The sequence below is a fragment of the Electrophorus electricus genome, chromosome 22, assembly GCF_013358815.1.
Source record: "Electrophorus electricus isolate fEleEle1 chromosome 22, fEleEle1.pri, whole genome shotgun sequence".
NCBI lineage: Eukaryota > Metazoa > Chordata > Actinopteri > Gymnotiformes > Gymnotidae > Electrophorus > Electrophorus electricus.
Genome location: NC_049556.1, coordinates 12,726,354 through 12,738,853, shown reverse-complemented (window position 1 = coordinate 12,738,853; position 12,500 = coordinate 12,726,354). Strand labels below are relative to the sequence as shown.

General features: G+C 47.7%; 2 protein-coding genes across 2 annotated transcripts in view; both read left to right on the top strand.

The window, feature by feature from the left end:
• The window catches only part of sh3gl2b (SH3 domain containing GRB2 like 2b, endophilin A1), a 98,227-nt gene that overhangs the window by 40,138 nt on the left and 45,589 nt on the right, over window positions 1–12,500 (top strand). The gene's annotated exons all lie outside the window — the stretch shown is intronic.
• LOC113568923 (coiled-coil domain-containing protein 171-like) overlaps window positions 3,468–12,500 on the top strand; it is a 24,293-nt gene continuing 15,260 nt past the window's right edge. Inside the window, 9 exon segments of the mRNA XM_035521203.1 lie at window positions 3,468–5,473; window positions 5,565–5,691; window positions 7,380–7,554; window positions 7,953–8,143; window positions 9,250–9,396; window positions 9,750–9,842; window positions 9,980–10,140; window positions 11,551–11,731; window positions 12,321–12,432. Of these exon segments, the coding sequence (XP_035377096.1) occupies window positions 5,415–5,473; window positions 5,565–5,691; window positions 7,380–7,554; window positions 7,953–8,143; window positions 9,250–9,396; window positions 9,750–9,842; window positions 9,980–10,140; window positions 11,551–11,731; window positions 12,321–12,432 (1,246 nt within the window). The 5' untranslated portion in view covers window positions 3,468–5,414.

Here is a 12,500-nt window from a genome sequence, read left to right as displayed (position 1 = left end):
ACACAGTGTTTATAACAGTACAGGGTTAAACTGATCTACACTCACACACACAGTGTTTATAACAGTACAGGGTTAAACTGGTCTACACTCACACACACAGTGTTTATAACAGTGCAGGGTTAAACTGATCTACTTACACAGTGTTTATAACAGTACAGGGTTAAACTGGTCTACACTCACACACACAGTGTTTATAACAGTACAGGGTTAAACTGGTCTACACTCACACACACAGTGTTTATAACAGTACAGGGTTAAACTGATCTACACTCACACACACAGTGTTTATAACAGTACAGGGTTAAACTGGTCTACACACACACACAGTGTTTATAACAGTGCAGGGTTAAACTGATCTACTTACACAGTGTTTATAACAGTGCAGGGTTAAACTGATCTACACTCACACAGTGTTTATAACAGTACAGGGTTAAACTGGTCTACACTCACACACACAGTGTTTATAACAGTACAGGGTTAAAGTGGTCTACACACACACACACACACACACAGTGTTTATAACAGTACAGGGTTAAACTGATCTACACACACAGTGTTTATAACAGTACAGGGTTAAACTGATCTACACTCACACACACAGTGTTTATAACAGTACAGGGTTAAACTGGTCTACACTCACACACACAGTGTTTATAACAGTGCAGGGTTAAACTGATCTACTTACACAGTGTTTATAACAGTACAGGGTTAAACTGGTCTACACACTCACACAGTGTTTATAACAGTACAGGGTTACACTGATCTACACTCACACACACACACACAGTGTTTATAACAGTACAGGGTTAAACTGATCTACACTCACACAGTGTTTATAACAGTACAGGGATAAACTGATCTACACACTCACACACAGTGTTTATAACAGTGCAGGGTTACACTGATCTACACTCACACACACAGTGTTTATAACAGTACAGGGTTAAACTGGTCTACACACACACACACACACACACACAGTGTTTATAACAGTACAGGGTTAAACTGATCTACACTCACACACACAGTGTTTATAACAGTACAGGGATAAACTGATCTACACACTCACACACAGTGTTTATAACTGCAGGGTTACACTGATCTACACTCACACACAGTGTTTATAACAGTACAGGGTTAAACTGATCTACACTCACACACACAGTGTTTATAACAGTACAGGGTTAAACTGGTCTACACACACACACACACACACACACACACAGTGTTTATAACAGTACAGGGTTAAACTGATCTACACTCACACACACAGTGTTTATAACAGTACAGGGTTAAACTGATCTACACACACACAGTGTTTATAACAGTACAGGGTTAAACTGGTCTACACACTCACACAGTGTTTATAACAGTACAGGGTTACACTGATCTACACTCACACACACACACACAGTGTTTATAACAGTACAGGGTTACACTGATCTACACTCACACACACAGTGTTTATAACAGTACAGGGTTAAACTGATCTACACACACACACACACACACACAGTGTTTATAACAGTACAGGGTTAAACTGATCTACACTCACACACACAGTGTTTATAACAGTACAGGGTTAAACTGGTCTACACACACACACACACACAGTGTTTATAACAGTACAGGGTTAAACTGATCTACACACACACAGTGTTTATAACAGTACAGGGTTAAACTGGTCTACACACTCACACAGTGTTTATAACAGTACAGGGTTACACTGATCTACACTCACACACACACACAGTGTTTATAACAGTACAGGGTTACACTGATCTACACTCACACACACAGTGTTTATAACAGTACAGGGTTAAACTGATCTACACACACACACACACACACACAGTGTTTATAACAGTACAGGGTTAAACTGATCTACACTCACACACACAGTGTTTATAACAGTACAGGGTTAAACTGGTCTACACACACACACACACACACAGTGTTTATAACAGTACAGGGTTAAACTGATCTACACACACACACAGTGTTTATAACAGTGCAGGGTTAAACTGATCTACACTCACACACACAGTGTTTATAACAGTACAGGGATAAACTGATCTACAAACACACACACAGTGTTTATAACAGTGCAGGGTTACACTGATCTACACACACACAGTGTTTATAACAGTACAGGGTTAAACTGATCTACACCCACACACACAGTGTTTATAACAGTACAGGGTTACACTGATCTACACTCACACACAGTGTTTATAACAGTACAGGGTTACACTGATCTACACTCACACACACACACAGTGTTTATAACAGTACAGGGTTACACTGATCTACACTCACACACACACACAGTGTTTATAACAGTACAGGGTTACACTGATCTACACTCACACACAGTGTTTATAACAGTACAGGGTTAAACTGATCTACACTCACACACACAGTGTTTATAACAGTACAGGGTTAAACTGGTCTACACTCACACACACAGTGTTTATAACAGTGCAGGGTTAAACTGATCTACTTACACAGTGTTTATAACAGTGCAGGGTTAAACTGATCTACACTCACACACACAGTGTTTATAACAGTACAGGGTTAAACTGGTCTACACTCACACACACAGTGTTTATAACAGTACAGGGTTAAACTGATCTACACTCACACACACAGTGTTTATAACAGTACAGGGTTAAACTGGTCTACACACACACACAGTGTTTATAACAGTGCAGGGTTAAACTGATCTACTTACACAGTGTTTATAACAGTGCAGGGTTAAACTGATCTACACTCACACAGTGTTTATAACAGTACAGGGTTAAACTGGTCTACACTCACACACACAGTGTTTATAACAGTACAGGGTTAAAGTGGTCTACACACACACACACACACACACAGTGTTTATAACAGTACAGGGTTAAACTGATCTACACACACAGTGTTTGTAACAGTACAGGGTTAAACTGGTCTACACACACACAGTGTTTATAACAGTACAGGGTTAAACTGGTCTACACACACACATACACACACAGTGTTTATAACAGTACAGGGTTAAACTGATCAATGTGTACTCTGTTAATGGGCAAAGTACACAGAACACTGCAGCAAAAACCCCTGACAGCCTGCTGGGTTTCCATTGTACTTGGGGAAAGAACGAGACATCTACCTGCCTCCTTTGCTCCAGAAGACGCTCTTTGGAAAATCTCCTCAGCAGCTGCCCAAAGGCACTTGCGTACGGTCGCTATCGGTGGCGCCATGACCAGGTGCTTAAGGCAGTTGCTGAGAGCATAACCTCAGCCATCAGCACCAGTAAACACCATCACGCCCAAAAGAAGGTAATCACCTTTATCAAAGAGGGAGTTAAACCTCAGGCACGACCCAGAACAACAGGCCTCCTCCACACAGCCTCCGACTGGCAGCCCCAGGTTGATCTGGGAAGGCAGCTAAAGTTCCCTCAGCACATAGCCAAAACATCACCCCGTCCAGACATGATCATCACCTCTGCTGCTTCGAAACAAGTGATCATGCTGGAACTTAGTGTCCTGGGAAGAGCACATGGAGGTAACGAGAGGAAGCTTGCCAAGTACCCGGTACTGTTCGAGATGTGCAGAGGCAGAGGCTGGAGGACAAGCTACGAGCCCATAGAAGCGGGCCGTAGAGGACGAGCTACGAGCCCATAGAAGCGGGCCGTAGAGGACGAGCTACGAGCCCATAGAAGCGGGCCGTAGAGGACGAGCTACGAGCCCATAGAAGCGGGCCGTAGAGGACGAGCTACGAGCCCATAGAAGCGGGCCGTAGAGGACGAGCTACGAGCCCATAGAAGTGGGCTGTAGAGGCTTTGCAGGTCGCTCCCTCAGCAGAACTCTCAGTCGACTGGGTATCTCAGGAATGGCTAAGAAGAGGGCCATACAATCTGCAACTGAAGCGGCAGAGAAAGCCACGAGATGGCTTTGGCTCAAAAGGGCTGATGCATGTGTAGCTGCTGGGATGACAGTCAGGGCTTGTCATTTACTCATAGAATTCAAACCCACAACCTTCTTATTGGTGGCCCACAGTCCTGTCTGCTAGGCTTCCACTGCCAGCAGTGTTCCTTTATCTAGTGGCAATAAAGCACTGAGACATGTAATTAAAGTTACAATAATAAGAAGAACAAGTATCACTGTTAACACACTGACCTTTGACCCTGTGTCTTGTCTAATCTTAACATGTTGGTTGTTTAGACTGTGTCTTGTTGGTTGGTTCTTGTGGGAGTGTAGAAACTGGATACTCATGGTTCAAATTTACTCACAAGACCTCAAGGAATTAATCCACACACGCATAGCACAACAAAAAGTAAAATGTATTCATGTCCGTCCCCCCCCCAAGTAGAGTTTGTAGGGTGCTCAGCATCAGTGTTTTTACAGGGAGACACAAAATCTCGATGCTTCAGGAGACAGTTAATCACACAAACACTGCATGTTCTGTTAAGTATTTACAGTATACAAATATACCACACACATGGACACAGCAAAAACACACATCCATGCAAAACTAGAAAAGCCAGACCATTGTTTGTGAATATTGTTTTTGTGAAAAAAGTGTTATCCATTAAGACATCATGCCTGGAATAAAATGACTATAAATTCAAAGTTGTAATTGCTTTTGATTCTAACAGAACCTCAAGTTGTGTTCTAGTAATAAAATGAATTAGCTCTCAAATTCAGGTTGTGCTAGATCCTGGAGTTCTCATTAGTTGCAGTTATATAGCACCTTTCTCAAACTCAAGGACGCTTCACAAATATCGCGCCTGGTGAGAAGCGACATCAGGAAGCGGAGGAGAGTAAGACCAGGACAGAGCACCAACCACCACTGGACATACAGACACAGAGAACATGGAGACTCCGAGCTGAGAGGCAAACGTGCGAACCCCACCGCAGGCCACCAGGTGGCGCTCGCAGCCTTCAGTCGCCTTCTGTCGGAGGAAATGACGTCTTCGCGAATGTTTACCAGCGGAAAATGGCGTCAGATTCAAACGGACTTGAAACTTAAGGTCAGTCGCGACGCTTGTGGGTGTTTTGCAGCGCTATGCCGCACTTTGGAGAAAGCGCACAGAGTCTGAACGGTGCAGGTATTGTGTCTGCAGGAGTGTGCAGCTCGTCTTTGTTAGCTGAGCTAATGCTGCTGTCGGTTGCTACTGGATACGGTTTAGTGTAGCGCTCCCAGCGCTGTGAAGGAGCTGCACACCTGCACTGTTGCTTCAGGAGGTTTTGTGTCTCCGCAAACGTCTTGAACCGCCACCGGTAAACTCCGTGCCTCACGGCTGCTAGCTAAAGCGAGTCCTTCGCCTCCACGTGTCTTCTCTGTAAAGCGGGCAGTCTGGCCCACTCGCGCTGCCTCCCCGGTTCACGGTTCACGTTACCGGGACGCGGTCACAGCGCCGTGACGTCATGCCCACCGGAGCACGCGGAGCCCGGTGCGCCCGCAGCTCTCCGGAGGAAGTCGGCAGGTACGTCAGGGAACCCGCCGTTAGGGGCGGCCATCTGCCGTTTCTGGATTAAAAGCCTTTTTATTCCGTCTGAGCCGCTTTGCTTGTGCAGGCTGAGAGAGGTGATTGGTCAGCCACACAGAGAGGGGCGTGGCAGCGAGAAAGAGGAGGAGCTGAGATGGAGGATTAACCAGCTGGAGAGAGACGAGCTGGAACAAAGCGCCAAGTACAACCAGGAGGTAGTCTGGTGTTTGGGGTAGGAGAGGGGTGGATATGGGGTAGATGAGAGGTAGGAGGGGGTGGGTGAGGGGTAGATATGGTGTAGATGAGAGGTAGGAGCAGGGTGGGTGAGGGGTAGATATGGTGTAGGAGAGGTGTGGGTGAGGGGTGGATGTGGGGTAGGAGAGGTGTGGTTGAGGGGTGGGTGAGGGGTAGATATGGGGTAGATATGGGGTAGGAGAGGGGTGGGTGAGGGGTAGATGAGAGGTAGGAGGGGGGTGGGTGAGGGGTAGATATGGTGTAGGAGAGGGGTGGATATGGGGTAGATATGGGGTAGGAGAGGTGTGGTTGAGGGGTGGGTGAGGGGTAGATATGGTGTAGGAGAGGGGTGGGTGAGGGGTGGATATGCGGTAGGAGAGGTGTGGGTAAGGGGTATGAGGGGTGGGTGAGGGGTAGATGAAGGGTAGATATGGGGTGGATGAGGGGTAGATGAGGGGTGGGTGAGGGGTAGATATGGTGTAGGAGAGGTGTGGGTGAGGGGTGGATGTGGGGTAGGAGAGGTGTGGTTGAGGGGTGGGTGAGGGGTAGATATGGGGTAGATGAGGGGTAGATATGGGGTAGCAGAGGGGTGGGTGAGGGGTAGATGAGGGGTAGGAGGGGGGTGGGTGAGGGGTAGATATGGTGTAGGAGAGGGGTGGATATGGGGTAGATATGGGGTAGGAGAGGTGTGGTTGAGGGGTGGGTGAGGGGTAGATATGGTGTAGGAGAGGTGTGGGTGAGGGGTGGATATGGGGTAGATGAGGGGTGGATATGGGGTAGATGAGGGGTAGGAGGGGGTGGGTGAGGGCTAGATATGGTGTAGGAGGGGGGTGGGTGAGGGCTAGATATGGTGTAGGAGGGGTGTGGGTGAGGGGTAGATAAGGGGTAGATAAGGAGTGGATATGGGATAGATGAGAGGTAGGAGGTGGGTGGGTGAGGGGTAGATATGGTGTAGGAGGGGGGTGGGTGAGGGGTAGATATGGGGTAGGAGAGGGGTGGATGTGGGGTAGGAGAGGTGTGGTTGAGGGGTGGGTGAGGGGTAGATATGGTGTAGGAGGGGTGTGGGTGAGGGGTAGATATGGGGTAGGAGGGGTGTGGGTGAGGGGTAGATATGGGGTAGATGAGGGGTAGATAAGGAGTGGATATGGGATAGATGAGAGGTAGGAGAGGGGTGGGTGAGGGGTAGATATGGGGTAGGAGGGGTGTGGGTGAGGGGGTGGGTGAGGGCTAGATATGGTGTAGGAGGGGTGTGGGTGAGGGGTAGATATGGGGTAGATAAGGGGTAGATAAGGAGTGGATGTGGGATAGATGAGAGGTAGGAGGGGGGTCGGTGAGGGGTAGATATGGGGTAGATGAGGGGTAGATATGGGGTAGATGAGGGGTAGGAGAGGGGTAGATATGGGGTAGATATGGGGTAGGTGAGGGGTAGATATGGGGTAGGAGAGGGGTAGATGAGGGGTAGATGAGTGTTATCCTCCGGCTCCCGTTCTGTTTAAAGCATTGCTGTGACACAATAAACAGACCCTTCATTACTGATACTGTACTGCTGTGTTTCCAGCCCACATGTAAACTGTAACTGTCATACATGGGCGTGGTCACGGTGGGGCTGTGGGCGTGGTCGTGGGCGTGGCCGTGCACTGATGCTGAGGTTCTGCTGCGGGCTGTGCAGGTGTCTGCCTATGAGGCACAGCTTGCTCGCTTGCGCGCCCTGCTGGAGAGGGGAGAGGCTCACAGACAGACGCTGGAGTACGAGGTCGCCGTGGTGAAGAGAGACGCTGCAGCACAGAGAACCTGCTCCGAGGACAAAATGGCTGACCTGCTCAAACACAACCAGCAGCTGGAGGGTAAGCTTACTGTGTGTGTGTGTGTGTGTGTGTGTGTGTGTGTGTGTGTGTGTGTGTGTGTGTAAGTATGTGTGTGTGTGTAAGTATGTGTGTGTGTGTAAGGGTGTGTGTGTGTGTGTGTGTGTGTTTGTGTGCGTGTGTGTGTGTGTGTGATCGTAATCAAACACTTCCACTTTTTGGAAGATGTGTTTGATTATGATTATTATCATTATCACATCACAGCATTATAATCACCTTTAGTTCTTACTGAACACTAAAATGTGTTGTTTTTCACTAATGGTGTTTGTTTGTCCACTTCGATCGGTCGCATAATAGTTTAAGCGCTAATGTCTCTTCAGTAATTTCTGTTCACTGTTATGTGTGTTGCTGTGCTTGCATGACTGTGTGTTTGCGTGTAGGCCTCAGCATGGAGCTGCGTCAGAGGGCCTCTGATCTGGATAGAGCTCTGGAGATTACGCGGCAGGCTCGAGAGGAGGACCAGGAGGGCCTCCAGGCGGAGCTGCACGAAAGGGACCATCTGCTCCTCAGCACCAGAGCAGAGAATGACCTGCTCCAGACAGACAAGCGCCAACTACAGGCCCTGCTACAGGTACAGGGAGTGTGAGTGTGTGTGTGGGGCTGTGAGTGTGTGTGTTATGGTGTGAGTGTGTGTGTGGGGGGTGTGTTATGGTGTGTAAGGGTGTGTGTGATGGTGTGTGTGTGTGTGATGGTGTGTGAGTGTGTGTGATGGTGTGTAAGGGTGTGTGTGTGTGTGTGTGTGTGATGGTGTGTAAGGGTGTGTGTGTGTGATGGTGTGTGTGTGTGTGTGTGTGATGGTGTGTAAGGGTTTGTGTGTTATTGTGTGTGGGTGTGTGATGGGGTGTGTGTTATTGTGTGTGTGATGGGGTGTGTGTGTGATGGGGTGTAAGGGTGTGTGTGTGCGTGTGTGATGTGTGATTGTGTGTGTGTGTGTATATGAGTATGGGTGCGTGTGTGTGTGTGTGTGTGTATGAGTATGGGTGCGTGTGTGTGTGTGTGTGTGTGTGTGTATGAGTATGGGTGCGTGTGTGTGCGAGTGTGTGATGGTGTGTAAGGGTGTATGAGTGTGTGTGTGTGTGTGTGTGTGAATGTGTATGAGTGTGTGAGTTTGTGTGTATGAGTGTGTGTGAGTGTGTGGTAGTGGGTGTGTGAGTGTGTGGTAGTGGGTTTGTGTCTGTGTATGAGTGTGTGGTTGTGGAAGGGTGTGTGTGAGTGTGGTAGTGGGTGAGTGTATGAGTGTGTGTTGGAGTGTGGTAGTGGGTGGGTGTGTGGTAGTGGGTGGGTGTATGAGTGTGTGTGTTTGTGGTGGTGTGTGTGTGAGTGGTAGTGTGTATGTGTGAGTGTGTGGTAGTTGGTGTATGGGTGTGTGTGTGTATGTTTGTGAGTTCTTTAGACCTTTTAATTAACTTCATAAAATGCTCTATTGTGGATGATTTCTTATATGTCAGTCCTACATGAACTTTTCTTTGTTCTGCCTTGTCCCTAAACACATTTGTTAAAATACAGAGTGCACTAATGTATCACTCCAAGTGCTTTAATATGTCTAATATGTGCAGAATATTTGTGCATTTGTGCTTTATTTCATTATTAATTTTGTTGAATTAGTATCTGAATGGAATGGGTGTAGGGGTGGAATATGGGAGTGTATGAATGCTCTAATCGTGCTGTGTGTGTCAGGAGCAGAACGATACCCTGCAGAAGCTCCAGGAGAAGCTGTCACGAGTGCAGAAGGAACAAGAGAGACGAGCAGAAGAATTGAGAGTGAAGACCTCAGAGCTGAAGACCAGAACAGACAGGGTGGAGGAACTGGAGAGAGAGGTGGAGGTGAGGACCAGAACAGACAGGGTGGAGGAACTGGACAGAGAGGTGGAGGTGAGGACCAGAACAGACAGGGTGGAGGAACTGGACAGAGAGGTGGAGGTGAGGACCAGAACAGACAGGGTGGAGGAACTGGAGAGAGAGGTGGAGGTGAGGGCGTGAGAGGATTGAGGGAAAGATGACAGTAAGAAAGATGAAAACCTCTCACTGGAATGTGGTTGGAGACGCAGCTTTCCCACGTCCTCTTCATTATGTGGTGTTTCTCTCCATGCTGTGTGTGTGCGTGTGTGTGTGCGTGTGTGTATGTGTGTGCGTGTGTTTGTGTGTGTGTGTGTGTGTGTGTGTGTGCGTGTGTTCAGTCAGCCAAGCAGTGCATTAAGGATCTGGAGGAGAATGTGGAGTCAGAGAGGGCTGCTCATCTGGAGTCCAAGTTCAACTCTGAGATCATCCAGGTATCGGGAGGTGTGGGGGGTTTGTGAGCACAGGGGTGTACCTGTGTGTAAATGCTCAGTGCTAGTTCTGGAGCTGTGTGTGTGTGTGTGTGTGTTTGTGTGTGTGTGTGTTTGTGTGTGTGTGTGTTTGTGTGTAGCTGCGTCTCAGGGACGTGGAGGCGTCTCTGTCTCTGGAGAAGAGCGGTCACTCTGAGGCTGAGTCCAGTCTGCAGCTGATCAGACAGAAGTTTGGAGAGCTGGAGAAAGCGTACACACATGAGAGAGAGTGTGTCCAGGACACACAACACACACTCCAACAGTAAGACACCTGCACACATGCACATACACACACACGCACACACGTATTCTGGTGCTGCTTCTATCAGTGGTCCTGGAAACACATCTACATCCTTACTGCACTCCAGATTTGTCTGACCGAACTGACCACACCTTATTCGGAAAAGCACACACCTGTCTGTGTAAGGTCTCAGAGATGATGGTGTATGTCAATGTGAAAACCAATCCATGTGGTTGAGAGAATTCTCCATAGACCTGTGAGACAGCCGTGTGTGAAGGCACAGATCTCCAGACCTGTGAGACAGCCATGTTTGAAGGCACAGATCTCCAGACCTGTGAGACAGCTGTGTGTGAAGGCACAGATCTCCATAGACTTGTGAGACAGCTGTGTGTGAAGGCACAGATCTCCAGACCTGTGAGACAGCCGTGTGTGAAGGCACAGATCTCCAGACCTGTGAGACAGCCGTGTGTGAAGGCACAGATCTCCATAGACTTGAGACAGCTGTGTGTGAAGGCACAGATCTCCATAGACCTGTGAGACAGCCGTGTGTGAAGGCACAGATCTCCAGACCTGTGAGACAGCCGTGTGTGAAGGCACAGATCTCCATAGACCTGTGAGACAGCCGTGTGTGAAGGCACAGATCTCCATAGACCTGTGAGACAGCCGTGTGTGAAGGCACAGATCTCCAGACCTGTGAGACAGCCATGTGTGAAGGCACAGATCTCCAGACCTGTGAGACAGCCGTGTGTGAAGGCACAGATCTCCATAGACTTGTGAGACAGCTGTGTGTGAAGGCACAGATCTCCAGACCTGTGAGACAGCCGTGTGTGAAGGCACAGATCTCCAGACCTGTGAGACAGCCGTGTGTGAAGGCACAGATCTCCAGACCTGTGAGACAGCCGTGTGTGAAGGCACAGATCTCCAGACCTGTGAGACAGCCGTGTGTGAAGGCACAGATCTCCAGACCTGAATCCAGCAGAGCCTCTCTGGAAAGACTAAAATGTGGGAGAGGAGAGAATGTTCTGTGTGTAATAACTATGAACTCTCTACAACAACTATATGATCTGTGTGTAATAACTATGAGCTCTCTACAACAACTATATGATCTGTGTGTAATAACTATGAACTCTCTACAACAACTATATGATCTGTGTGTAATAACTATGAACTCTCTAAGAACTATATGATCTGTGTGTAATAACTATGAACTCTCCAAGACATGGATATGTTCTGTGTGTAATAAATCCTTAATGAACCCCAGATGTTCGTTTGAGTGTGTTATGTGAGTTCAGAATGGGGTCCTACCACTGTCTGACTGTGCTGGCAGCAGTAGGTGCCGTTTAGATTTGTGACATGACTTGTGACTCTATAAAAGCTGCTTGTTTATTTGTCTATTAATTTACATTTTTTATTTTCATTTTTCCTGTGTAGACTAGAGAAGGAATACTTGAGCATGAAGATGGATCTGATTGCTCAGCTGGATAAAGAGAAGGCAGCATCAGCTGAGCTGATTGGTCAGTTGGAGCAGGAAAAGGCTGAGTCGGCTAAGCTTTCACTCAGACTGCAGGAGCAGGCCAGAGTGCAGACGCAGAACCAACGGGAGCTCAACCTGGTACCCACAATCCCCTGCTGTGTCTCTTTCTGGTACCCATAGGCCCCTACGGTCTCTCTTCCTGGTACCCACAAGCCTCCGGTCTCTCATCCTGGAACTTATAATTGCTAGCTGTCTCTCTCTCTCTCTCTCTCTCTCTCTCTCTCTCTCTCTCTTTCTCCATCTTTCTCTCACTCTCTTTCTCTCTCTCGTTCTCACACTCCATCTTTCTCTCTCTTGCTCTCTCTCTCCCTCTCTCGCTCTCACTCTCTCTCCATCTTTCTCTCTCTCTCTCTCTGTCTTTCTCTTTCTCTCTCTCTCGTTCTCACTCTCTCTCCATCTTTCTCTCTCTCTGTCTTTCTCTGTTTTTCTTTCTCTCTCTCTCCATCTTTCTCTCTCTCTCTGTCTCTCTCTCTTTCTCTCTCTCTCTCTCTCCCTCTCTCTCCATCTTTCTCTCCCTCTCTCTGTGTAATACCCAGAATATTGTTTTCTTTCGCTAGTTTGTCTTTCATGTTTGTTTCTCTCTTTCTGCATAAGGTGAGTCTTTTTTAACTCTTTAATGTTGTGTATCTTGTACATGTATGTTTGTTTGTGTGTCTGCCCTTTGCAGGCTCAGAAGGAGCTTAGCTGTGTTCAGGGTGCGTATGAAAGCCTCCTTAAAGAAATGGAGCAACTTTTGCAACATTATCACCACCAGGAGGCGCCACAGGTCAACTGCACAGGTGACTATGCAAAGCTTTGACAAACCTTTCAAGGTGAAATACCTACTCGATGCAACTCACTATTTGGA